General features: G+C 44.1%; 1 protein-coding gene across 6 annotated transcripts in view; it reads left to right on the forward strand.

Moving 5' to 3' along the window:
* The window catches only part of MGAT5 (alpha-1,6-mannosylglycoprotein 6-beta-N-acetylglucosaminyltransferase), a 339,881-nt gene that overhangs the window by 94,455 nt on the left and 218,107 nt on the right, over nucleotides 1–27,319 (forward strand). For 3 of the 6 annotated variants that reach the window (XM_072789000.1, XM_072789001.1, XM_072789004.1), the window contains one exon: nucleotides 26,152–26,534. In XM_072789000.1, the coding sequence (XP_072645101.1) occupies nucleotides 26,294–26,534 (241 nt within the window). In that variant the 5' untranslated portion in view covers nucleotides 26,152–26,293. The remainder of the gene's footprint in view (nucleotides 1–26,151; nucleotides 26,535–27,319) is intronic. The other 3 variants (XM_072789003.1, XM_072789002.1, XM_072789005.1) reach the window with 1 other exon arrangement.

Here is a 27,319-nt window from a genome sequence, read left to right on the forward strand (position 1 = left end):
GTCTCAGTATTACAGGGTCAGCCCTTGGCCCATTGCAGGGTACAGAAGGCCCCAGTTAGAATCATTGTTTTCACTGGTGGTAAAAGCTGCGTGAAGTCATTTAGCCAGAGGGTAATACACAAGTGCCTTTTCCTAGTTATATATCTGCCATTTCCCAAATGTATTTGAGAAATGTGTCATTATTGATCTGTGGCCCCTCAACTTGGTCCCTCTTGTCTGCTCTGTGAAACTTGATCTGGGTCCCTTAAATATTTTTCCTTTACAGGTGGCACAGTGTTAAGCTTTGCCAGTAGAGGGTGGGGGTTTTCCTGCCTCATTCTGCTTTCGGGGAGGGCTCTTCCAATGGCTTGTGACAGCCAAGAGCACATGGTGGCCAGCAGCCTTCCCTGCATGCCCTGTGCAATTTTGTAGCAGAGTGCCTCTGCTGAAATTTCTGTTAGTAGCTTTCTTGGTACCCTAGAGGACACATCTCTGGATTTGGCCACCTGACAGCATAGTGGCTTCTGTGTTATATAGCAAGTCATAGCCGTACCCTTTCCTAGAAAATCAGGATCTCTACCCTGGGGTGGTGCCTCCCCCTTATGTGTTCTATCTCATGCCCAGTTAGTAGCTGGTCCTCCTATATGTTTTAGAGTTCCTTGCATTATACTAGTCAGTCTCTTGTCACCCCAAGCCCCGGTGGGAGTTCAGAATTGTTTATATTAAGAGTTTAGTGGTCAATTTTCTTGTTCATTTACTCTGTGATTTTCATCGTCTGATGGGACTCTTGAGTGATATAACACACCCTGGAAAAAAAAAAGTATTCTCAGGAAACATTGTGAAAGATGCTGAAATAGGTAAAAAAGATGTAGTATCTAGTGCACTCTCTCGGGTTATCTGTGCCTTTCATTTTCTTTGAACTGTTTTTAGTTTGGCAAGTTATAGAAAAGCAGCTTTTTGGCAAGTGATCGTAATGGAAATGATTCTTGTTCATAGAAATTCAAATTAATTTTGTGCAGTGGAGGTACTATTGATTCCTACTCCCAAGGAACCAGTTTCATATGAACAAATTTATTTCAACTTTCCTGATTGCCTGTGTATGTGTGTGTTCTTTGTATTCTTTTGAATCCCTTGTAATACCCTTCTGGTTCCCTCTCAATTAATGAGCTAAATAAAATCTTTGATGGATGTTCATTTCATATTTGTAAGAGTCATGGTTTTATCTTTAAAAAGAATCTTATGACAGTATGATGTATTAAGGAGCTCATGAGATATGCCCACTTAGATTTTAAAAATACCACAGAAAATGGTGATCAGAATTGCTAAAAAAAAACTTAAATGCATTTTAATGTCTTAAAACTGGACAGAAATGAAGAAATAAAATCATTTATAAAGAACCAGGTTTTGAAATGGAAGATAAGATTCATAACATACCCATAGAATGAGAGCATTTACAAATTACATATCTGATAGAGAACTTGTATTTTTTTTTAAAAAAAAGATTTTGTTTATTTATTCATGAGAGACAGAGGCAAAGGGAGAAACAGGCTTCCTATGGGGAGCTAGATGTGGACTTGATCCCAGGACTCTGGAATCACGCCCTGAGCCAAAGCCAGATGCTCAACCACTAAGCCACCCAGGCATCCCTAATAAGGAACTTGTATTAAGAATATATTAAAAACTCTTACAACTCAGTGATAAAAAGAAAAGCAATGCAATTTATAAATGGGCAAATAATCCGAATAGATAATTACCCCCAAAGAAACACAAATAGTCAATTAGCACATGAAAAGATACTCACCATCATTAGTCATGGGGATGTGCAAATCAACACAAGAGTGAGATACCTCTTTACACCCATGAGGATGACTGGGTTAAGAAATATAATATAGTAATAACAATAACAGGTGTTGGTGAGGGTGTGGAGAAAGGAGAACCTTCATACACCAAGGGTGGGAATGCAGAATGGTGCATCCTCTGTAGAAAGCATTTTCACAGTTCTTTAAAAGGTTAAATTTGGAGTTCCCTTATGACCTAGCAGTCCTCCCCCAGGTATAAAAACAAGAGAAATGAAAATCTGTTCATACAAAAAGTTGGCCTGGAATATTGATACAGTATCTTCATTCATAATAGCCATCATCTGATGAATAAACAAGATGTGATCTATCTGTATGGGGGACTAGGCAGAATGAAGTACCCATCCATGCTAGAAAAAGGATGAATATAAAAAGCCTGATGCTAAGTGAGAGAAGCCAGTCACAGAAGACCACGTGTTTTGTGATTCCATTTGTAGGAAATGTCCACAATAGAAACACTTAGAGACAAACAGTAGGATAGTGGTTGCCTATGGCTTGGGATGAGCATGGAGGGGGTTCAAGGGGTAATAACTAAAGGCTGTGGGGTTTCTTTTGGGGTGATGGAAATGATCTAAAACTGTTGTGATAATTGTACAATTCTGTGAATATACTAAAAACTGGTAAACTGTACCCTTTGGGTGAGTTGTATGTGAATTATATCTCAGTAAAGCTGTTACCAAAAAAAAAAAAAAAAAAAAAAAAGATAATCATCAAATAAACCACATTCCTTAGTGGGGGTGGTGGTGGTGGTAAATGCTGTTTGTGCACAAACTGACAAATCTCTTGTCCTCATGTCAGAAGATCTGCCTACCTTTTCTTTTTTGAGGTCCTCCCCTGTAGAACTCTTCTTTTTAACTAGGGGCACCATTCTTTCAGTGGAGATTATTGCAAAGTGAAATGAACAGCTGCATGATTGCTTGATAGGTGTTCTTTCCACCCTCTACAGCATCCATGGGGAGTACCTTGGAGAACTGGTGGTTTATCTGAACTGTTATTTTTCCTGTTTTTCTATCACTACTTGAGTGTTTAATGTTTTATTTTAGATCTTTTTTCTCTCAGGATCTTGTGGTAGTGGCAGCTGAAGGAATCTAAATTTAAAATTGTCTTAAGTTATGAGTGATACAGAGGCAAAAATGGCATCTAGAGCTTTGATCGACAAAAAAAAAGAAAACCAATGGCCTAGAACAATGAACCACAGTAACAATACAGAATGTATTGGGACTAAATAGGAAGTCTTGCACCTAGGTTCAAAATAATTAGTTTTACTAACCCAGAATGATATAACCTGACTTGATGACAATTCCAGTGATAAATAAAGCCATGTTGATTTTTCACCAGGGTGTAGTGAGTGAGGAAAGAGGTTGAATAAGAGCCAACAATTACTATGGGTTTCAGAAAACTCAGTTTTGTTCACACTCCAGGTCAACCACTTACTAATGAAGGGTCTAGGGCGGGCTGCTTAACCTTGGTGCATCTCCGTTTTCTCACCCTGTAAGATGGGATAATAGTATTGACCATAAAGGATAATTTGAGATGATAAGCCAGGATAATATTTGTGAAGCCTTAAAGCTGTATGTAGCTTTAGTAGGTACTAAATGATGAGGGTGGAGATGATAGAAATGTTATAGAAGTAAGGAGTCCAGACTAAGAGAGGTGACAGTGCCAGTACTTCGCAAGACTCAAATCCCCTTGGGAACACTGGGATCTGGTAACTAGGATCATTGACTTAAAGAGGGTGTTGGTAGAGGGTGGCCCTCATCGGGAAGGGACTGGGAGTTGTGAATGCAGTTTAAGCAAATAATTACTATTTTTCATAGCAAAGAACTTTTGTGTCATGGGGAAGAAAACTTCACACTAGGGCTTGCCAGAAGTGACTGTCTGGGTTAGCGCAGAAGATAGGGGCTGTGCACTGTAGTAGTGTCTCAGTCTTATGTTCCTCATTTACAAAATGGATATTACACTGGCTGTGAGGATTAAGATTTACATAAAGCACTTAGCTCAAGAAATGGTCCTTATATAGCATCATCAATAACATAATCAGAGAAATAAGACAAACACAAAAGCAACTATGACATAAACATTTAATAAATGTCATAAGGGAGCTACTCAGTGCTCTGAGATTTGGCAGAGGGAGGGATCCTGTGCTTTGACGGCTTGAGGAGGCAGTGTTTTATTTGGAAGTGCCCTTTCAGACTATGAAGATTGGGGTGGAAAATGGAGAGCATGGTAGAGGCTGATCTCTGATCACAGTGATTTTGTAGAAGGGAGTAGGGACTTACTGTTTCTCCGTTCCCTTCTACCTCATGGTAGTTAATTCTAGGAATATTCCTTTGTTGAAGGGGTTCCTAGAGTTTTAGTTCTCTTCCTTGAAGAAATGCTGTTTTTTTTTTTTTTTTTTTTTTAGAAAGAGAGAGAACATGAGGAGGGAAGAGGGGCACAAGGGGATGGAAAGAGAGAGAATCCAAAGCAAGCTTCATACTCAGCTTAGAGCCTGATGTGGGGCTGGATCTCAGGACCCTGAGATCATGACCCGAGCCAAAATCAAGAGTTGGACATTTAATCGGACTGAGCCACCCAGGTGACCCAAGAAATGCATTTATAAGTGAAACTTGAGCTGTGGCAGTCCACCTGGGAAGTGTTTGCATAGGACCTTCTTTCTGTTCCCCAGTAACCTAGACTCCTACCACTAAGAAAAAATGTGAAAATATTTGTTGTAGGGTGTTCAGTTTTGAGGGAAAAAAATCTCTTTAAATCCGATTCCTTTTGTGGCAGTTAGTTCCTTTTACAGGAATGCTAGAATCGAAGAACCTCTAGATCCTGTGGGGAATCTCAATTGGGTAGCCTTTTTCTAGCTGGATTTCTGTGGGGTCAAATGACTGGATATGTGGTTGGAGGTGAGAATGAACAGACCAGGGCCAAGTGGCTGCTGTGGCAGGCAGTGGCCACCCTTGTGACCTGCTGTGCTGAGTTGCACATCTTCAGGTACTGTATGCCCAATCTGATGAGGAAGGGGGGATTTCTCCACTCAAGGAAGAAGACTGTCCTGTCAGCAATGTATCATAGAGTACTGTTGCCCTGTAGAACCTTCAGGCAGGTTTCTTCATCTGCCCCCGCAGACCGGCTCCTCCCCTTTCCTGTCTTGGTGAATGACACACTACTTTGCCTCAGCTGCCCCAGCTGTAGGGCTCTCGGTCATCCAAGCTGCCTCCTCCCCCCATCCCTCCACTGGCCATTGTCCGTTGTCCTGCTGATTTGACCTCTTAAATGTTTCTGGCTCCTGGTCTCTACCTAGTATGACTGCCAGTACCCTGCTGAGACCTTTATCTGACTCATTTGTCACCCAGAGTTGCAAGAGCCGCCTCCCTGCACTCCTGGGCTCCAGCCATGTCTTTCTTCAAGTTCTCTACATGGCAGCCAAGATCAAATATGGAGTTCTCTCCATTTTGTTGTGGTTCTCATTGAACAGGGAAGGTTTTTCAGAATCCTCTGGAGACCCTTTTCAAAGTATTTAGGTATATGTCCCATGCTAGACCCATAGGTAGAAGGGGAGCACAGAGAAGGGGGTTTGGGATTCTGACATGAAAAAATCTTCCCCAATATGTAAATAGGCAATAATTAATGCTTTAAAAAAAAAAAACCTTTATTTTGAAATAATTATTTCATGAGAAGTTGTAAAAAGAGGACAGAGTGTCCCGTGAACCCAGCTTCCCCCAGTGGTGTCATCTTACATCGTCTAGTACAGTATTAAAACCCGGAAATCAGCAAGGAGATTTTACTGTTGAGTAGACTACAGACATAAGTAATGCATCTTAACGCCTCTCTCTCTTGCCAGGTTAGAGTGTCACACTTCCTGTTACATGAACTATTGGATTATTTCTTGACTTCACCGGGATGCATTTTAATTTAGGAACGGCATGGATGGACTTGATTCTGGGAGTGGTGGCGGTGTGAGTAAGATTTTGACAGCTACCACTTGTTTATCCTTATAAAGTGGATTATATCCCAAAGAGCTTGCCAAGAATAAATTTGAGCAGTGTAATTCTATCTAGTGACCTAAGGTCATAACTTTTCTTATGTGAAAAGTCGAACTGCCACAACAGGTTTTAGGCTAGAAGAATAGTACGGACATTTATTCTTCTTGAATCTAAGATGCAGTTAGCTTAAAATTATGTCCGCATGAATTGTTTCCCAGGCATGTGTAAATCTTGCTTTGTTTTATCTTGTTTAGATTGTAAAACATAAGGGCGCAGGGCTTATTTTATTGTTGTTGTGGTTATTTTTTTTTTAAGTCGTGTTTTGGTCATAATTCTAAAATACAGTGCTTCCCGGTGTGTGGCTCTATGCAGTGAATCATAAAAGTGTAGTTTTGCCGTGAGAGATGGAATATTCTTATGGGTTGTTATGAATTCAGTGGACGTCAGACTTTTAGGTGCTCACCAAGGAGATTCTTTGAAGTAGCTATCTTTACCAATACTGGGAATCTGTTCTGGTGACCGAGTTCAGCTCGGCCTCCTCATCAGAACCGATGGACGAGATAGAAGAATCCTTTGTATCCGCTTTGATGATATTTTGCTGACACTTGCCTGCATCTTTTGTGTTTCACACAAATGTGCTCATGTCTTCTGAGAAAGGGAACTGAAGAGCGATAGGAAAACCACTATGTGCCTCAGAATAAAACTGGGTCAGGGAAGGCAGATAGAGGGTCTTAAAATCAAGCAGTAGGGTGAATTCTCCCACCTACACACAGAGGCCTTTGGGGCTTCTTTGAGCAGTCATGAGACTTCTTCTAGAACATGCACCTGTCTTCAGGCTAAGGTGCTGGACTAGACCATTTGCAAAGTAGACAGGATCTCTGTTTCTGTAACTTCCCAGAAGGGCACAGGGTCCTTTGTTCACGCCAGTGGTGAGATTCTAATCTGGATCTAATTCTCAAGTCTTTGAACTACTTCAGATTGCCTACATCCATGCAAGACATTCCAGGTTCAGCCTTCATCCTCTGGAGTAATTCTGAAGCAGGCTTCAGAGAGAGGATCTCAAAGGCCGACTTCTTTCATGGCTGAGGAGTTGCCTTATGATGTGTATCTCTGAGATACACAGAGATTCTCTGTATTCTCTCACAGAGAGAATTGGGAACACGCTAGATAGATGCTATGTCCCCTTGATGGTGGGTAATGACCTCATTAGAGGAAGAAGGAGACTTCATGGCTCAAGGAGGGAAGGAAGCAGCCAGCTGAAAGTTATTCATCTGATTCATTTCTTTGTCTTCCTCCTACTTTGTGTTAGCAAAGTGGTGAAGTAGTTATTGGGGGCCGAGGAGGAGGCTTGGGTGAGTAAGCAAGACCTTCCAGGTTCTTCAGAGAGATTCCCAGAGCAACAATACCTCTATTTTCCAAGGACAACACCAGCCAGGCAACTTCATTGACCAAGGGACTATCAGGACTTTTCCCAACAAATATTAAGCCTGCAAATATTGACAGAGGGACTTGAATCTCATCATCCAAGGAGTTTGAATCTTAACAAAGAACAAAGAATGTAGGGTGGACATTTGAGCTCAATGGTATTTGTGAAACTAAAATGTGTATATGTATCAAGAATTACCAGATTATGGGGGTGGGGGTACATGCACAAGGAGAGCAGTATGGCTCTGTCCTTCATCTAGGACAACCAACCATCCCACTCTGCCTGTGATGGGAGGGTTTCCTCTAGGAGATGTTTCCAGTGCAAACCCTGGGCAACTCTAGTTACCCTTACCTTTGTCAGTCTTTGGTGGCCTTGGGCAGGTCGCTTAGACTTTTGGAATACTAGGCCCAGTGTCACTCCCTAGATAACTTAAGACCAGTCATCTTTACTGCTTCTTAGGATTGGCAGTTAGTTGTGACTCATTCACAAGGTGGTATTGGGTAGAGCATGTGGACTATAAAAGCTAGTGCTCTAAAAACAAACAAACAAACAAAAAAAACCTAGCGCTCTGAAGCCATTGACAGTGATGATCAGGAATTGGTATTTATTTTTTTATTTTATTTTTTTAAATATTTTTTAATTTTTTTTTAAATTTTTATTTATTTATGATAGTTACAGAGAGAGAGAGAGAGAGGCAGAGACACAGGCAGAGGGAGAAGCAGGCTCCATGCACCGGGAGCCCGATGTGGGATTCGATCCCGGGTCTCCAGGATCGCGCCCTGGGCCAAAGGCAGGCGCCAAACCGCTGCGCCACCCAGGGATCCCAGGAATTGGTATTTAATTAAGAACAATATTGGCTGCTGTTGAGACGTTAAGAATGGTTAGACAATTAGGATAAAGTAACAGACACCCAGAATGAGGTGGACTGAGCAGGTAAGCCAGATTCTAAACACCTTCGAACTTAGGCCCACCTGGAATTTTAAAAAATCCCAAATGAGTGCCACCATTTGCAAACACAGATCTGACCCAGAACTCTGGGTTTCTGGATTCTCTGGAAAGACTGGGCAATCTGGCCACCCTAGACTGTCTTACATTACCAGTAGCTGGAGATGTGAGGCGGTCCCCTCTGTTGATGGGGCATGTGGTCCCTGGTTCATCACAGCCCCCCTCCTCCATCACCCTCCTTCTGGGGCTTGTTCCTCCTACTTTCTCCCTGATTTCTTTAATTCTCTGTCTGGTAGGGTGGACATTTGAGCCCAGTAGTTTTCAACCCTGGCTGTACCTTAGGGTTTTGGGGTATATTTAAAATTATAATGGTTTCCTGGCCCTCCCAAACCAACTGAATTGTAATATGAGGGGAGAGGTCTGATTGGGGCAGTCACAGTGTGAGTTTAATGTTAACTGAACTCACTGGGAAAAACCAGGGAACTTTTAAAATGTAAATATCCCAGTGGTATATTCATGGCACGTATAACTAAGGTATTAATAAACTCCCCCCAGATGCTGCTGTACTGCTGTAGGCATTTAAATCATTATAATAATGACCGTAGTTTTTTTTGCATGGAGTGATTATAAAAAATTTTTTAATGGGCTTATAAATCTAGTGGTTATGAGAGGCAAGTAACATGAATTTAGTGTGTTTGAGACAAGGGATAAAAGGAAGGGGGCACGGTTAAAATGAACATTGGTGGTTTTCTGTTTGCATAATGGCTTCATTCATCTATAATTCTTTCACTGTAAATCAATTTCTAGAATCTCTTGCCCCCACCCCCTTCCAGGATCATATTCTGGTTGTCCTGAATTATTGAAAAATTCAAGGAGCTAGCAAATAAAAATCGGTTTCTCGCATTTGATACTTAAAATGGTAGGGACTTAGCACCTATTTCTGCTGCTTCATTTTAAGGACAATAAAACTGAGCTCTGAGATGTCAGGTGACTGGTTCAAAGCACTGTCCCTAGTCTTGGAATTCTGCATCATGTTCCCTCCTTACAGATCAGAGCAATTGTCTCCAGGTCTGTAACTGCAGACAAGCTGGGTATCTCTCGCCCCTGTGTGCCCTTCCTTAAGCTTGACCCTTGTAGCCAGTGGCTTCAAGGACTTCTCTTATTCACCTTCTATCCACTGATGTCTAACCCAGGACCTGGCCTTAGTGTCTAGAATTGAAGGCTGATGAAGAAAGAAACCAGTTCAGGTCACAGGTCTCCATGAAATCTTCTGGGGCTTTTCTCCAGTCCCTGAGTCTTTGGGACCCACTGGGGGTGAGCCCTGGGTAGAGTCCTAATCAGCATTCTGTGCTGCCTGGTGTGAGTGATTGAGTTGTGGGTCTTCTCCCAGGGCAGGGACCACTTCTTGAATCTTCAGTGTTTTCTCCACAATGTGCAGGACCCTGGAGAGCACACATCAAGCCCTTCTGTGAATGTTTGTCTTATGGGGTCTCACTTCTCTAGTTGACCTCTCTTTGCCCTTTCATTCAGTTTTCATGCTATGGAAAATATTCTCAAATGCCACGCTAATGTCACTTTGATGGAATAGCAAAAGAAAAAAAAATAAGATTGATCCATCTTTCTAAACTGGTACCACATGGGATGGCTGGGTGGATCAGTTGGTAAGCATCTGCCTTTGGCTCAGGTCATGATCCCAGGGTCCTAGGATTAAGCCCCACATTGGGCTTTCTGCTCAGTGCGGGTCTGCTTCTCCCTTTACCTCTGACCCTCCCCCCCTGCTCGTGCTCTCTCTCGCTCTCAAATAAATAGATATAATTTTAAAAAACAAACAAAAACTGGTGACATGCATTAGTAATTGCTCATTTTACGCAGGGTAGCCTCTGCAGTTTAAGGGGTGGATGTGCCGTCTTGCTCTGTACCTGACTGGCTAGCTCTAGTAGCATGATTGTTCTGCTCACTGCTCTAATTTTATTTGTTGTTCCGCATATCTTCAAATTAAGTCTCCTCCGTGAAAGGGAATAGAGGGGAAGGGAGAAGAAATGGGAAGGAAATACCAGAAAGGGAGACAGAACATGAAGACTCCTAACTCTGGGAAACGAACTAGGGGTGGTGGAAGGGGAGGAGGGCAGGGGGGTGGGGGTGACTGGGTGGCGGGCACTGAGGGGGGCACTTGACGGGATGAACACTGGGTGTTATTCTGTATGTTGGCAAATTGAACACCAATAAAAAATAAATTTATTATTAAAAAATAATAAACAAAATTTAAAGAAGTTCCAATACTCAACCCATTTTGGGTTCTTCTCTCCCAGGAGAGCCAAGACACCTTGTAGGAGGGATGTTTCACTGGTAGGGGTGGAGGAGAGAGTATGAGGGAGTATTTGTAGGATTACCTGGGAAGTTGTTTTCTTTTAAAAGTGCCCAACAGAAGCCTAACCCAAAATGATAAAAACAGAATTTCAGGAGGAGGAAAAAGAAGGCCTCTGCTCAGGGATATATTTTTTGAAAATTTTCCAGGTGATTGTTCTTTACCTCCCTAGCTCCTCATTTGAAAGTAGTGGGCGTACAGGGTTTCCTTGAAGAAATGGAAGCAAAAGCCCAACCCACAATGGAGCAGCTCATATTTATTAAGTACTTATTGTTATATGCCCAATCAAATGATTTAGTCCCTTTGGGTTTTTTTTCCCAGGGTTTCTCCATTTATTTATTTTGTAAGTTTGGGTACGTTCTAGATGTCAGGCTCTCTGACAGTTACTAATGCAACCTAGAGTGCTGGTGAAGAAGCTGGATAACTGTAGTCTCCAGCATCTCTACCACTTGGTAGCTGGGTGACCCTCAATAGACTGAGTAGTTCATGCTGCAGTTTCTCCCCACTGTGAGTGGGGGCAGTTGAATAGGCTAAGAGGATGTGTTCAGGTGGTAGCGGCCAGCTCTTAGTGCAGTGACGATTGGGACAGTCCCGCCTTCATGGAGCGGATTGTTGGATGACAGCCAGGGACCAGAGGGGAAGTCCCGTGGTCAGTGTACATGACACAGGGGGCATTTGACCCCATCTTCGCATAGTCTTCCCTCTCTTTGCACCCTTTCCTCCATCAGCGCCTCATTTATCTGTAGAGGAGGAGCTCAGCTATAGTAGTTTTTCTAGAAACCTTCCAAACTCTATACTACGTCCTCTTAATGAGGGATACTGTATCGTTATTATGAAAATCGGCTTTGGTGGGAACTGTAAGCAGAGCGGTGCTCCCAGGCCCTCCTGATATACCCTCTTCCCCTCTGCTAACTGGCCCTCAACCACTGTCCTTTCTGCAGTACCTTTTATGCTCTTGTCTTCCTTAGAGAGCCCTCCCTACTTCTAAGATTCCTAATCTCTTACTTATTGGAGGAGAACCAGAGGTTAGCAGGAGAAACCAAATGACCAGACTTGTTAAATCAAGGTCCTTGGTTTACAAACCAAACAGCTTTGTAAATAGCCTAACACTCCCCAAGGAGAGACTGTGACGTTTTTGTGACCTACCCTCTGCCACTCTTTTCTACTTTCAAGGGCCCGGTGATCATGTGGAGCCCACCAGGATGGTCCAGGATCATCTCCCTGTGTTAAGGTCCGCTGGTTAGCAACCTCACTTCCTGGGGCACCCTTAATTCCCCTCGACCATGTCACATAAGAGGTCCTGGGGATCAGGATGTGGACAGTGTTCTATCTACTGTGGCTGTCTCGTTCTTTCTTAATTACTTATTATCATGTTCCAAAAAAGATTAGCAAATAATACAGGAAAATAAAAAAACACATCTAAAATTTAGTCCAGAATAAAAAAAAAAAGAAGCCAGGAGAAATGCAGAGTAAGAAAGTAAGAGTCAAGAATGAAGTTCAAACACAAAATAGCTATCAGTTTACCTCCAGGAAGGAGACTGTGATTTTGGCTCAGAGCTTTTCCTAGCAGCGCTCGTGAAGAAGGAAGCAATGCCAATTATGTTTTACTGTGTCATCGAGTAAAATCTGACTAGTTGTTCAGATGTCTGGATGACTATTCTTTCTGTTAAGATGAGAGCTTTCTTCTCTAGATCCTCCTGGATGCATGAAGTATAATCAGCAAAGCCTTTGCCAGGATGATAGTAAATCCAGCAATAGGTTTTTACCTGCCCCACCTTTATTTTATTTATTTATTTTTAATTGCTTTCTATTTTAAGTCAACTATGCATTGCTCTGAAGACTTCTTCCAAGATGTGGTCATGGCCAGGCCAAATCCATGGATTAGAAATATCCAAAGCCAGTAGTTCCCATCTGGCATTTCTCATGCCCTGGGCATTCTTGAGTGTATCCTCCTGCCTGAGCTTTCATTCCAAACAGCAGTGATGTCGATTTTATATTTTTTATTTCTGAAGGCCATTAAATACAACATATATTTACATATACAATCTGATGTCTTTTTAAGATGGAAGAGTTTGAAAGCCTACCAGCATTTAGCAAGAGTTAAGATTGTGGTTAGTGGCATTCAGAAGAGTGTTCTGCACTAGTAGGCTGTAAGGCTTTTGAAATGATATAATGAAAAAAATGTTTATTTATATCCCTAATGGACTGTTGGTTAAAGGCAGGATGCATTAGGAACATTCAGGTCAAAGTATAAATTATTGAGCATTGAGCTGATAATTCTGCTGATTTTCCTCCAGATTATCTTCTCTCTCGCCAAAAGTTGTATTCGTCTGATCAGAATTCTTTTGGCATTACTTAACAGTAGTTCTTGAAAAATCAATATTTAGAAAGAGAAAATATTATGACGGTTATAGTCATTTCATCTTTTAATTTATTAGGATTAAAGATTCATACACCTGCAATGTGTTGTTTTGGAGAAATGCTTTCAAATAGCTGCTGGAAACCACCTGTCTTAGCCTGATATTTAGAAACAAAATGGAAAAAATATAAAAATAAACTTAAGGGGGTTTGGAGATGCCAGTTAATCACACCGTTCCTCCCGTCTGGGTTCTGAACTAGAGGAAATAGAGGAAGCCAGATGAAGACTAAAGTGCAGTGCCAGCTCTGTTATAGCAAAGCAGAGTTGGAAGATGTGTCTTAAGTGCAAGACTTTCCGTTCTGCCCTAGACAAAATCCACGCATCTGTGCCTGGCAGCCCGGGGTGGGCTCCTGCTGGGTAGGGAAGCCCCGTCCTTTTAATCCAAGGGGGCAGGAAAAGAGAGTGCCTCCCAACCCCAGCCCTGGGGCAAGAAACCCAGACCCCTGCCTCGCTCCTTAAGCTTAGATGCTGTCCTTTCTCCCCCAGGAGAGATGTAGGAGCAGGAATAGTCTCCTTTGTCGTTTCTTCTGCAGAGTGGACCACAATATTCTTTAGGAAAACATGTCCAGAGGAAGTAAAGAGTCCTCCTTTTATAAACCATTTGGGTTGTTTTTAAATTCAGGTGTGAAAAATGCAAATATTGGACAGTTTCTTTCCTCATCTTGATGTAAGGACTGTTAACTAGATTGCTAGCTGGTCTTGAATATACATTGGTTCCCACACCACATGTATAATAATAAGGATGTACTTCTGGAATTGATTTTATAGACAAATCATACTTTTTTCTTACAGATTGGAATTAAATGCTATGTTGTTTCAGGCTAAATGGGCAAAAGGTAATTTGTCATTAATCATTTTCAACATGAACAAAGATAACAAAATGAGTGAACCTCACAAATTTCACTATCTTGTTTCAAAAATGAAATGTGATTTTATTTTAATGTTCCATCTTTGTCATATAAATATATATGTAAAAATTAATAGATGACTACAAAGTTCTAAGGCATGTGTATGTGTGAAAGAAGAGAGATGGAGGGAGCGTGAGGGGGAGAGGGAGAATGTTAAAGGAGATCATTTGTCACAAAGGGTTGAGCAAAGTCCATCTAGAACAGTGGATGGATTGTGTATCCCTTAAGTCATCCTTCAAATATAGTTTCTTTCAGCAAAGCTTTGCAAGGCTTTCAGTGGCTATAAAGTCAGTATGTTGCCCTGGAAAATGTCAGATCTGGAGGCGTTTCCAGAAACTCGGTATTAGTTGAGATCATCTTATGCCATATTGAGACACCTTAGGAATATGGTTACCTTATTTGGAGGCTATTTACCAAGAAGTCGGCTGGGAAAGTAGTATGCCTGGTAGGCAGGTATTCTAAAATGAGCACCTCAGGAATTCTAAAATGACAAGAACTCAGGCCCATTGATGTCCAGACTTTGAGCAGTGCAAAATGTATCTTGAGAAGCTGCCTGGGGTGACTTGCTCTATGGAGTTATTTGCTATATCAGAGTTAAAAGTTGGAGGACGTGTATCCAAATTGTGCCTTGATTTTAGCTTAATGAATCAACACCCCCCAGCTAGCAAGCATGACCAGTTATCTTGTAGGTACTCGTAGTTCACAATGATAAAACCATACCACCTGCGTATATATATGCCTCACCTTAGCTGGATGTATCTTATAGTAACAGGAGTGTCTTTAAGACAGTCTTAGTGACCTGTGTCCACCTGATTCAAAAGTGCTATCAAATCAATGAGTTCCATGTATGTTATGAAAAATGGAAATCGTGCCATATTCTCTATCATCCCCACTGAAAATTCATGTCTGATTTGCCCCCATTCTTACTATCGTAGATGTGGTTTAAGAGCATGCATGCTAGACTTTAAAGTGCCAAGAAATACCTGGAAATCTTGTTAGGAACACCAGTTCTGATTTGTTCAGTCTAGGACTGGGCCTCAGATTTTGCATTTCTAGGTACAGTCATCCACAGTCCAGATTTTGAGTAGCAAGGTTAATAGAGGTGCTGATGAGTAGAAGCTCTGGTAGGCACTGAGGCCAGTAGAAGAGGCTCAAATAATTTCTCATCTTTGGAGGTGAAGGGCAAGGAGAGGTTAATAAAAGCCCTCAGAGTCCAGTATTATTCTCTGTAAGTCTTTCCATGGTCTGGTGGTGATCTAACCAGGCTCTGTAGTGAAGTAGCTCTTCCTGAAAGGCTGCCTTCTTGGGCAGGGTTCCTTGTTCTTTGGCCTAGGAGGACCAGTTTGTAGTTCTTTAAGGAGAAAAACCAGTGTGCCTTGCAGAGGACTGTATAGTAAGCTAGTGGATCTGCATTTGTAGAGGGCAGAGAGTTTATTTTTGAAAATACTGGGATAGATCATGTTTTGGGTCCCACTGGATAGGAACCACAGAGTTGATAAAAGGAGCATCTTTCCAAGGATATAATAGCTCTCATGTCTGGCTGGGCATTAAAATGATCGAGGCAACTTAAAAATAATAGCCCTGCTTAGGCCATACCTGAGACAGAATCATAATTTTTGGGGGTGAGACCTGGGCATCTATCTGTATTTTCTAAAAAGGAACCCACGTGATCACAAAGTGAATCAGGATTGAGATTCTCTGGTTGAGGCAATCTTTAACTTGGAGGGCAGGTAACTCTCCTGAGATGCTTCGTTTTAGTTTGAATTAATCCACCATTTGTATAATCTGAGGGTTTACGACCAGGCTGCTGTCAGGTTGACCCAGCATAGTTGTGGTATTTAGGAGAGTTGACCTTGGTTTAATAATCGGGGGACAAAGCAGCTTACCAGCTAGCATCTGATGGTTGAGGTTTTAGCTAAGAAAATCCAGTCCTGGAGCATTTATGACCTGGTTCTGCCAAAGCTTGGGGTTCTGTGCTCCAAGTGGATTTCCTGTAGCCCCATTTTAGAAGTAATGGGAAATTCATTATAAGATTTAAATTGGATATGATTGGTCACTTCAGATTGTGTGTGTTTGTACCTTCTCATCAGCTTGTTTAAAAAACAAAAAAGTGGAAGCTGGTGGTCTTTATCAAATCCAGTGCTTGGAGGGCCATCCCATTTCTGCAGATAGTGCCACTGGAACACTCATGGGTAGGCCAGCACCCAGCCTGTGTCCCTCCGGCTGGAGAACAAGGGGTCCTGGGGTAGGGTGATTGGTTTCTAGGGTTCAGGGAGCATTTCCTGAATGAACTTTGATCTTGAGGGCCTTGCCCCACTGTTTGAAAATGATTTTGATGGTATTTTTGACTTTTTTTTTTTTTTTTTAATTACTGGTGCCATTTTGGGCCTGTTGTCATTCATGGGTGTTTTCTAGATACAGGAAGTTGCCTGAAGTCTGATTCTCAGAGAAAAAAGTTTATTGTGCATTTACCATAAAAATCTGTTGTAGCTTTACTGTCCTTTGGCTTTGAGCGAAAGTGAGTCTTTTGAGCTTTTTCTTTCAACATTGAGGAGACCTACCTAACAAATTTACACACTGTGATCTTTTCACAGACCATTCCTTTCTTTCTTCATAGTCATTATCGACCTGTCATAATGTGTGTTCCTGGTTTCTTGGGCTGGAAGCCAGATACAATCCTGCTGTTTTTAAAGGCTGGTGGTAGTGTCGTCCAGTTTTTGTCCTCTCAAAGACTTCTTCCTGTGCCTGTTAATTTATAGACGAGGATCTTTGTGGAGCAGAGCCCCGATGCCATATACTAATTAGTAAATGGAGGCACAGCCAGCCTAGGAATGAGCTTCCCAGCCGGTGCCAAGAAAGTGTTGGCGCTGAAGGATGTGAAAGAAAATGAGGCTCCTCTGTCAGTGAGCTTGGGGCAGCACCAGGAATCAGCCCCCCTCCCTTCTCCCTGCGATCTTCAGCCTTAGCACGGGGTCTGTGCCTGCTGTCTTCAGGGCTGGTGCTGATGCCTGCATTTCCTTCTTGCTGTGCAACCGAGTCCTCTAGGCTGACCTTCTCTTGAGTCTTTTCCTACTGAGTAGAGTAGAGTTAATTGGTTAAGGCAGTGGTTCTTAACCAGGGTGCTTTTTACCTCTAGGGAACGTTTGGCAATGTCAGGAGATGCCTTTTTTTTTTTTTTTTTTTTAATTAAAAAATTTTTTTTTTATTGTCACAGTTGGGAGTGGAGGGTTCTAATGGCACTTAGTGGCGGAAGTTCAGAGAACATCCTACACTGTGCGGGACAGCGCCTTGTGACAATTATCTGGCCCCAGATGTCAGCTATGCCAAGGATTGAGAAATCCCTGGATCAAAGAATCTTATTTCATTATTCAGGGAGTTACGCTTTGGGCTTTGGTGTGATAGATGTTTTCAGATTTCTTGGAGTTGCTGTGGTTTCATATTTTGCAGATGGGAAATTCTGTCAAACGTGAATAACCTACGGGCTTGGTGAATGAAACTCACAGAACCTGGGAAGATCTTCCCTGACCGAGTGGCGACAGTTTGCTCTCTCACTCCCCTGTCCTGCTGCCAGCTTGGTCCACCTGTCAGTGTTGTGCAGCCCTAGAGGCTCCCTGGTGTGAGATCAAGTGTTTGTTTCCAGCTGTTTCCCTTCCCCGCGGCGCCCTCTGGTGGGGATGGCTATATGCGGTGATGGCCAGAGGACGGTTGGGAGTGGGAGTTGGGGCGGCTGGTGGGGGGCCTGCAGCAGGGAGAGCCTGTTCTGGACACAGAGTCATTAGCCTTGTTACTGTATGTGAAAGTATTTGCCGTTGATGCCAGCTGTGGAGTGCTGAACTGTGCTCCACGGCCGTGTAACTGCGAGGCATATACCCACTTCAGATGGGTGGGGTTGGATTTCTTTCCTTTCCCTGCCCACACTAGGAATGCAGGTGGAGCATAATAAATGAAAACTCTGGGCAGAGGGATCCCTGGGTGGCGCAGCGGTTTGGCGCCTGCCTTTGGCCCGGGGCGTGATCCTGGAGACCCGGGATCGAATCCCACATCGGGCTCCCGGTGCATGGAGCCTGCTTCTCCCTCTGCCTGTGTCTCTGCCTCTCTGTCTCTCTCTGTGTGACTATCATGAATAAATAAATAAAATCTTTAAAAAAAAAAAAAAAAAAAAGAAAACTCTGGGCAGAGGCCTATCTTGGTTTGATCGCTTGAAATGTCGAAGGGACTGGGCCATTAAAAACCCAGACATCAAAAGCAAAACAAAACAAAACACAAAACCAGACATTGAAAAATCTTCCCCTAGTATCCTAAAGGCGTGTTGTTGCAGTGGGTATTTTTCAGTTAGTGACTCAAAATAAGACTTGTTGAGCCGGGTCTAAGGGGAGCAGGCTGTTTTCATTGAGAATGCGTTTTTCCTATTTATAAAGAAAAGTACTAGAATGTGTCCGAGGACCAAGTCACGAAAGTGGGGAAGAAGGACTCCTCCTGTTTGCACCTGTTTGAACCAGCACCTTGGCTGGTTCCTGAGCTCCTCTTCTCCCTAGGATGGGGTGTTGGTGAGCTCAGTGGTTATCACAGCTGTCAAGGATTCCTACTTCACACTGGGGGCTGCTGCTGCTGAGTGGGCCCTACAACTGGTTTCAGGATGGTGGTACTGGGCCTGTGTGTCCGGGCCCTTCTAGGGAGTGAACAACCTCAGAGCAACTTCCCAGGACTTTGGACCTACTTTGAAAGAAAAATCGGCTTTGCTTTTCCTTCCATCTTCCCCCACTTGTCTTTTTAATAACACGAGACCTCCCTAGTTAGAGCAATAATGTCCCCCCAGACTCTCTCTCTTCCTTAAGACCAGTAATGCCATAAATGTGTATTTTTCTTCCTATCTTTGATTTTACCAAACCCCTGGTGGTTGGTGGGACCTGACATTAGAACTATAGTCTAAGCTTAAAAGACAATTCCCCAGACACTCGACATTACTCTTCATACAAATGGAGAAGTAGTAGGAAATTGTTTCAGAATTAAATTATTAACATTATCTAAAGATTCTGGTTACTGCTTACAAGTCCAACAAGAAGGCTCTGAAACTTACATTTTACAACTGACCCTCATCTAGCATTTAATTAGGGTATCAGTTCTCTGTCATATAGTTTTTTATGAGTAGATACGTGGCACTGAATTTTATGGAGCAAATAAGCAAATGAGACTACTGCCGAACGTCAGTATCCTGACCAGATAACAGAGATTCCAAGTTCAAACTCCACACTTACAGAGGTAGCTAGGGAAGTTTTGTTCTGAACCTCTACAGTGTAAAAATTTTTCTAATGGATTTTTTTTAAGGATTTTATTTATTCACGAGAGACACACAGAGAGAGGTAGAGACATAGGCAGAGGGAGAAGCAGGCTCTCCGTGGGGAGCCCGATGCGGGACTCAATCCTGGGACCCCAGGATCACACCCTGAGCCAAAGGTAGACGCTCAGTCACTGAGTCACCCAGGCATCCCCCTAGCAGATTTTTTTAAAGAACATATTTTAAGTAGAGAAACATAAAATTTCAATGAAAGCATCTGTGGATTCCCAGAGATAGAAACCTCTCTGGAACCCTGAAGTCCTTTGAGAACACAGTTTGGAAACCAGTAAGTAGGATCCTTCACCCCTACTCCTCCAGGTCTGACAGTGCTCTGTGCTTCTACAACTTTCCCGATTTCAAACATGCAGAAACTGAGACAGGAAGACTTGTCTGGGATCACACAGTGCCAGTGGGTAGAGCAAGCTGTAGAGTCAAGATTTCCAGGCCTGGGAACAGATACACTTTCCAGTTCTTTCTCACCATTCCTTCTGGTGTCTTCCTGTGATCATCTTGGATAACCAACGATGAAACCAGCAGCCTCCCCCAAGGACCTACCCACCATCACTTGTTCCCCTTCACATCGCTTGTCTTAGAGACCTTTTCATTCCCACAATTACTGTCCCTTTGGTTTTTTTTTTTTTTTTTTTTTTTTTTTTTTAGATTTTCTTCATTCATGAGAGACACACAGAGAGGCAGAGACATAGGCAGAAGGAGAAGCAGGCTCCCTGTAAGGAGCCTGATGTGAGACTTGATCCTGGACCTGGGGATCATGCCCTGAACTGAATGAAGGCAGACACTCAACCAGTGAGCCACCCAGGTGCCCCACCCTCTGGGATTTTTGTCAGGAAGTTTTTTTTTTTCTTTTTCTTCTCATACCTAACTGCCTTATTCTCTGTAGTTGAACCCCATTTACTCAAGGGCACAGTGATTTTCCACTACTGTATGACAATATCTTAGGGTGAAAACTTCTGACAGGTAAGGGACAAATACAGACTTGGAGTGTCAGGGTTCTTCTCTGTGGTTTACAGCAGGAGGAGGTCTTGGAGATCATTGCTCACTTGTATTTCTTCATCTCATTTCCACCATCCTGCCCTTCCATCTAGCAGACACTGCATGACCATCCACTGTGTGCAAGATGTGACCGTTCCTGGCGTTCTCCATCTTTGGGGCACTTACGAACCCTATAGGAGAGATGAAAAGGAAGATTATCCCATAGAGTAGGTAAAAAGCCTTTCAGAAGAAGCACAAACTGCTGTGAGTGTTCCAAGGAGGAGGAGCTGTCTTCAGTTTAGGGAGCCATGAGAGGCTCTGTGTAGAAAGTGGGGTGTATTTATGAGATCTGGGTGGGATTTCCCAAGGCAACGTGGAAGAGCAGAGCTGACTCAGGATTTCTTGAGTGTTACTGCATAAGATGAGGCAAAAATTAGGCAAAGAGCCTCCAGTTACAGATGGATAGGACGGGCTTCACGTGGTGCACAGCGAGGACAGAAGAGGTGTGTGGATGACTGTTCGAGCACAGCTGACCCATGTCAGTGTTGAGGAGCGGTTCTGCGGGGCCTTAGGGAAAGATCACATCTCTGTGGTTGGGGCTGGCATTGCTCCTGAAGGGACAGGCATTTCCAGCTTCCTTCATCATCTGTAGAGAAGCCTCCTGATGTAAGAAATGTGCTCTCCAAGGATGTCGATGGGCACCTGCAGGCACTACTTGCTTCCTCTGTCTCCACTGGAACTGGGCTATTGTTCTGTGTGTTCTCCAGTGGTTTGCAAACTTGGCATCCAGCAGGCAAAGCAGACCTTGCCTTGAAGGGGGGGTGGTCTGTGAGGTTAATGGGGGGCTCACAAGAGCAGCCATATGTCTGGTAGCCAGTGGCAGATTTTTCCATGTAATTTCCATCACTTCAGAGGCCTGTGGTCAGCCCTTAGTGATGGCACAACCTGGCCTTGGCTGGACTGTAGGGGAAGAAGTGGGTCCTTGCTGGGGCTCCAGTGGCCTGTGAGGCTCATCTGCCTGTCCCCACATACCACTCCTCTTCATACCCCCAACTCTGGAGGTAGGCTTCCCTCCTTTTTCTCTTTTCAGTAACAGCTTTATTGAGCTATGATTCATATATCCTGTAATTCTCTCGTATAAAGTGTATAATTCAGTGTTTTTAACATATCTACACAATTGTGCATCCATCACAATTAATTCTGGAACGTTTTTGTTATTCCCCCAAAATCCTGCATGCTGGGCAGTCCCGTCCCAACTCCCCTATTTTCACAAGCCCAGAACAGTGACTGTTGTACTTTCTGCGTCTCTAGATTTGCCTCCTCTAGACATTTCATAAAAATAAACTGATACAATATGTAGGGTTTTTTTTTTTTTTCTGACTGCCTTTTTTCACTTTGCAGAATGTTTTTAGGGAACATCGCAGAACCTAACTTAATCTCATTGGTTGAGTAGTATTCCACTGTATGTGTTTTTCTCATCTGTTTGTCAGTTGATGGACATTTGAGTCGTTTTAGTTTATTATGAGCAAGGTTGCTATGAACATTTATGTACAAGTTTTTGTGTGGGCATATACTTTCATTTCTCTGGGGAGAATTTTAGGAGTGGAGTTGCCTGGGTCACATGGCAGCTCTGTGGTTAACCATTTGAGGAACCGCCAGCCTATTTTCCATACAGCTATATTGTACATTTCCACTCGCCATATTACAAAGGTTGCAATTTCTGTACATCCTCACCAACACTTGTTCTGAGCTCCCTTTTTTGAGTGTAACCATCCTAGTGGATATAAGCTAGTATCTCATGGTGGTTTTAATTTGCATTTCCCTGATGGCTAATGATGTTGCACATGTTTTCATACGCTTTTACTTTTTAAATGAGAACCCGACACGTTTCTGTGCCAAAGATCTTCGATCGGTTTCGGGAAAGGAGGAAGCCAGATTTTATTGTGTGGAGTGAATGGGGAGGAAGGAAGTGAATGCTGCTCTTTTAGGAAGTACGGGAGTAGAGGAGGTGCATATCAGGATGGTTAGTGGCAGTGATGGACCTAGAAGCTTAGTTCATTGCAAACAGACTTGGTGCAGACTCCTTTCTGGAGCACAGACTGGGTCGTGGCCTTGGGCTGGCATTTTTCTGGTTGGCAACAGGGCCTGAGATAGACTGTGTCTTTGTGCCTTTTGGCTCCATTTTGCAAGAGGATCCAGCTAAGTTAGGACGTCTGGAGGCAGGCAGATTCTTAGCCAGACCCACCGCTGTTTGATCATGACTGTTCAGCCTCTTGATGAATTTTGCAACCGTCGCTGCTGATGATCATTACGTCCTTTCATGGCCCTGGCACCGTCTGGTGAGGATTGCTGTCCCCTTGCCCTCCCACTCCCTGCCCTGTTACTGTGGGAGTTAGGGGTGTTTCCCAGGTACTGATTTTGATAAGTTTTTTAAGATTCTGAGCTGGTAAGGATTGAGGAGTTTTAATTCAGTTCTCTGTGTGTGCTGGGGGTATGCTGAGATAGTTGCTGATATTTCATACTGTAATTCCATTGGAGAAAAGAATATTCCTGGCAGTTCTGTGGTTACTTAAAATCCAGGCCCTCAGTACTCAGGACTGTTCTCTGAACTTGGAATTAGGGATTTTTTCACTCCAAATTTGTATGTCTCTGAGCTGGTACAATTTAACGTTGGCTGGGTTTCTCAGCCATCTTTTTGCTGCTCAGATGTGCCACCTGGGTGGTTCTGACTGTCCCCCAAGGCAGAGAAACACACTACCTTCTGCTGAGGTCCTTGCCCCGTTCTTGGACTTGCCTTGCCCTCGCTTTGTAGCCTTGAGCAGCTTCTTCAGGGGGTTCATTGATGAAGTGGAGTGGAGTTCCCTGTCTGAAAGTTAACAGGTAATAATTCCTGTATGCATTTGGGGTCCTCCTCTAAAATAGCAAAAGCAAATTGCCAGATGACTGTCATTTTTAGTATAGCGTGTAGTTTAGTTGCCTTGGGAAAATCCCTTTAGCCCTCTGGTACAGTTGACTCACTGGTGTGGGTTATCAAACAGGAAGCACAGACGCTTCCTAAGGACCTGGGGCAGCCCTCAGTGAAGAGAAGTGGCTTTGAAGCATCAGCCCCATGAGGCTGGGATCTCAATCTTGTTGTTTGTTCAGTCCCTAGGGCCTGATGGCAGCAAGTATTCAGTATATGTTATAGAGTGAGTGGAGGAAGGAAAGATGGCAGGGGCATCTGGGTGGCTCAGTGGTTGAGCCACTGCCTTTGGCTCAGGGCATGATCCTGGGGTCCTGGGATCGAGTCCCACACTAGGCTCCACCCAGGGAACCTGCTCCTCTCTCTGCCTGTGTCTCTGCCTCTCCATGTGTGCCTCTCATGAATAAACAAATAAAGCCTTTAAAAAATAAAAAGGGCAGGTGTTGCTCAGCCAGCCTTCGTTTGGAAGGGCTGGATACAGTGCCCTAGAGCCTGGAGGATGAGCTTGCTTGGTCATCAGGTGCCCCTGCGGCCACTGCCCTTCTCTGAGAATGTACATGGTGGTGGGGGGAGGGTCCCTTAAAAGATGTCGTGGGATCCCATACAGAAACTGGCAAGCAACCTACATAGTCAGACAAGTGTTTTAAACTGCCAACTGGCAAGGGATGTCGTAGGCTGGAACAGTAGGGAAAGCGGTCTAAAGCCAGTGTGACTGGAGCTGGGGCTTGGGTTTGGTTTATTGGTGTGTTGTGCAGAGGGCCAGCCAGATAGGGAAAGCAGCATGAGTGAACATGAGGAGACCCTGAAGAAGGATGTGCAGGGTTACAGTGGTAGCTGACCAGCAGGTGTGGAAGGTGTGGCCAGGACCGAGGAATTTAAGTGACACGGTATTACGAGAGGGAGTCGGAGCCCGGCTGTATGGTTAGTGCAGGGTATGGCAGAGTAACGACATCCATCTGCCTGGATTAGAGGCGCTCAGAGTGGAGTGGCCCTCAGAAGCGCCTGGAGGGCTTGTTGAAACACAGGTTGCTGCCCCTTTCCCCCCAAAGTTGCTGATGAAGTAGGTCTGGGGCCTGAGAATCTGCACGTCCCACTGGTGTTTCTGCTGCTGTGGAGTTCGGGACCGTGCTTTGAAGAGCCACTGGTCTAGAACTAAGGAGTTGGTTATCTTTTTCTGTTAAAGGCCAATAAGTAAATGTTTTAGGGCTTTGAGCTCCATAGGATTTCTATCACAGTTTCTTCTTTGCAACTTCCGACAGCCATTTAATAAACATGTACAAGCAGATGTTGGCCATAGATAAGCAGGCTAGTGGGGACAGAGGGGTGGCGAGGGAAGGCAGTGCATGGGGTCCTAGGCTGTCCCGAGATTGTCCCTCTGCCACATAGCTGGTTGACCTTGGGCAAGTTAGTCTCTGTGGGCCTTTGTTTTTCATCTATAAAGCAGAACGACAATAGTAGTTCGGACTGTATAGGACTCTCCTGAGAATTCAGTGAGCGCGGGCACAAAAAGCATTTATCACAATGCCTGGGACATACCTAGAATTTATTTATCATTTATTATTAGGAGCGGTCCTACCAACTACTGATAACCATTCATAGGTGAGGAAAACAGAATGACCAATGCAGATCTGCCACATTACAGATTCTGGAAGCTGATTGCTCCACAATCTCACCCTTCATTCCTTCTTAGCCTGTTTACAAAGAATACTTTGAATTGAAACATATGTACACTGAATGCATCCTGAGTTAGTGCCGCATAGGAGATCATTGCTCAGCTTTTACCTTGGCACACTTAGAAAACGGTGCCAGTCTGTAAGCTGGCTCATTCTTGGGCCCAAGACTCTGGTTCAAGGGCTGGAGAGTTTGGCCTCCTTCTAATCCATTTGCAACCTCTGCTTCTGCCTCATATTCTGGGAAGACTTGCTTGGCAAAGTCTTGTGGGCTTGGTATCCAACACCAAATAGGATCTGGCTGTTGAGTATTGAAACCATGCCTTTTATTTATTTTTATTTATTTTTTTAAGATTTTTAAATTTATTTATTCATGAGACACACACACACACACACACAAAGACAGAGACACAGGCAGAGGGAGAAGCAGACTCCATGCAGGAAGCCCAACGTGGGACTCGATCCTGGGACTCCAGGATCATGCCCTGGGCCGAAGTCAGGCGCTAAACCACTGAGCCACCTGGGCTGCCCGAAACCGTGCCTTTTAAACTCACATTTTGCCCCATGGTTGTGAGTGAAAGTGAGAGCCTACAGGAAAGGAGGCTGTCATGTGCTCAACATTTCCTGTGCTGAAGTGTGCAAATGAGTGGTGAGGTGCCTCTTTCACTCGTGGTAGCTAGAACAGGAAGACCATGGGGGTGCCCCTGGCATAGCCTCTGCTCTGGTGCCAGGGGAGAGGCCACCTGGTGGCCCTGAGAGCTTCACTTCATCTCTCTCCAGACACTGCTGATGCAAGCGGGCCATGCTTACGTAATACGGGGGCTTGCTCCCCTTTCCTGGTCTACTGACCCCTGCAGAGGCACCCACATTCTGCAGTTGTGTGCTTGAATCCTTGTCAGAGCACACAGTCATGACTTTGTAAGCTCGAGTTCCAGATGCCCAGAAGTGCCCGGTGGTGCTATGACTCCACCCTCCACTTGGGTTTTTGCTGACATTCGGTGAAATATCCTTCCATCTCCTCCCCACCTTGCAAAACAAGCTTCCTGTTTTGAACTTGGTCCAGACTGGAACAGCCCTGCTACACCTGTTAACATAGTCAGACACGCATTTCCTCCTCTGTATTTGTGCAGCTCTTTGTCGCCCAGCCAGATTTCCCCTCTCAGCTTACAGATCTGGAATCATAACATAAAGATATTGAACCAGCAAATTAAGAAAAAAAGGAAGTCCGCGTTTTGGAGCTATTGGGAGTGAACACATGGCTCCCGGTGGGTTTCCCTGTGCTTTGCCACGACCACTCTGCTAACCTGCCCCTCTCTTCACAGCAGAATGGAAACGGGGAAAGGAAATCAGCTGACGCAGGAGCCAGAGTGAGACCGGTGAGCCCGCAGACCCAGCCTGCATCATGAACTTGTGTCTTCCTTCTGCGTTTTAAGAGCCAAGGGCAGGTGAAGTTGCCAGAGAGCGATGGCTCTCTTTACTCCGTGGAAGCTGTCCTCTCAGAAGCTGGGCTTTTTCCTCGTGACTTTTGGCTTTATCTGGGGCATGATGCTCCTGCATTTTACCATCCAGCAGCGAACTCAGCCCGAGAGCAGCTCCATGCTGCGTGAGCAGATCCTGGATCTCAGCAAGAGGTACATCAAGGCACTGGCGGAAGAGAACCGGAATGTGGTGGATGGGCCATACGCTGGTGTCATGACAGCTTACGGTAAGTGCTGTGCTCCCAGGGCTTGGGGCTCCTTGGTGCAGTGTGCCTCTGCCTCCAAAGGACTCCAGAGGCTCGCCGCCTCAGTTTTATCACAGATAGAGTGCAACTCTTGCCACTGCCTTTGCAGCAGCGAGTTGCATACAGAGGGACCCTTCTAGAAACCTAAAGCCATGCCCTTTGGGACACTCTGAGTTCTTGTGCATACTGACTGATGGTCAGCACTGCGAGCAGCCGGCAGCACAGTTAGCACTCTGTTGGTTGTGTTCGTAGCTAGCTCTTCTCCCTCAACACATGTCTGGATTGCATGATCTCATCTGGGAGTAGGATAAGGGAATGTAGAAAAATATTCTCATTCTCTTTCCCTAAACAAAACTTAATTAAGATTGGGTGGGGGTGAGGTAAGAAGGGTGGGGAGGACTGTGGGGAGGAATGAGGACTTGGGGGTAGGGGGTGGGCAGGGTGAGGTAAGGAGGGTGGGGAGAAACCCAAAGCCAAGTGTGTGCCTCCCTCCAGCCAGCATGTAGGACACTAGGGCTTTCGTGCTGGCTAACAGCTTTCATCTTTGGCTTCTTGAGAGTTGACTGTTCTTGTTTCTTGCCCTTATCTCTAACTGCCCCGACTTTGAAAGAAGTCTTATTGTACACGTTGTTTTTTTGTGTCGGTACCTAAAACTTTTAGAAATGAGGTTGAGTGGGAAAAAAAAATTACATACAGAATATTACTTATTTTTCTTTTGGCAAAAGTTATGCTTAATATAAAAAAAGCTGGAAGCCCTAAATGTGCAA

This window comes from Canis lupus, chromosome 20 (genome assembly GCF_048164855.1).
Source record: "Canis lupus baileyi chromosome 20, mCanLup2.hap1, whole genome shotgun sequence".
Taxonomy (NCBI): Eukaryota; Metazoa; Chordata; class Mammalia; order Carnivora; family Canidae; genus Canis; species Canis lupus.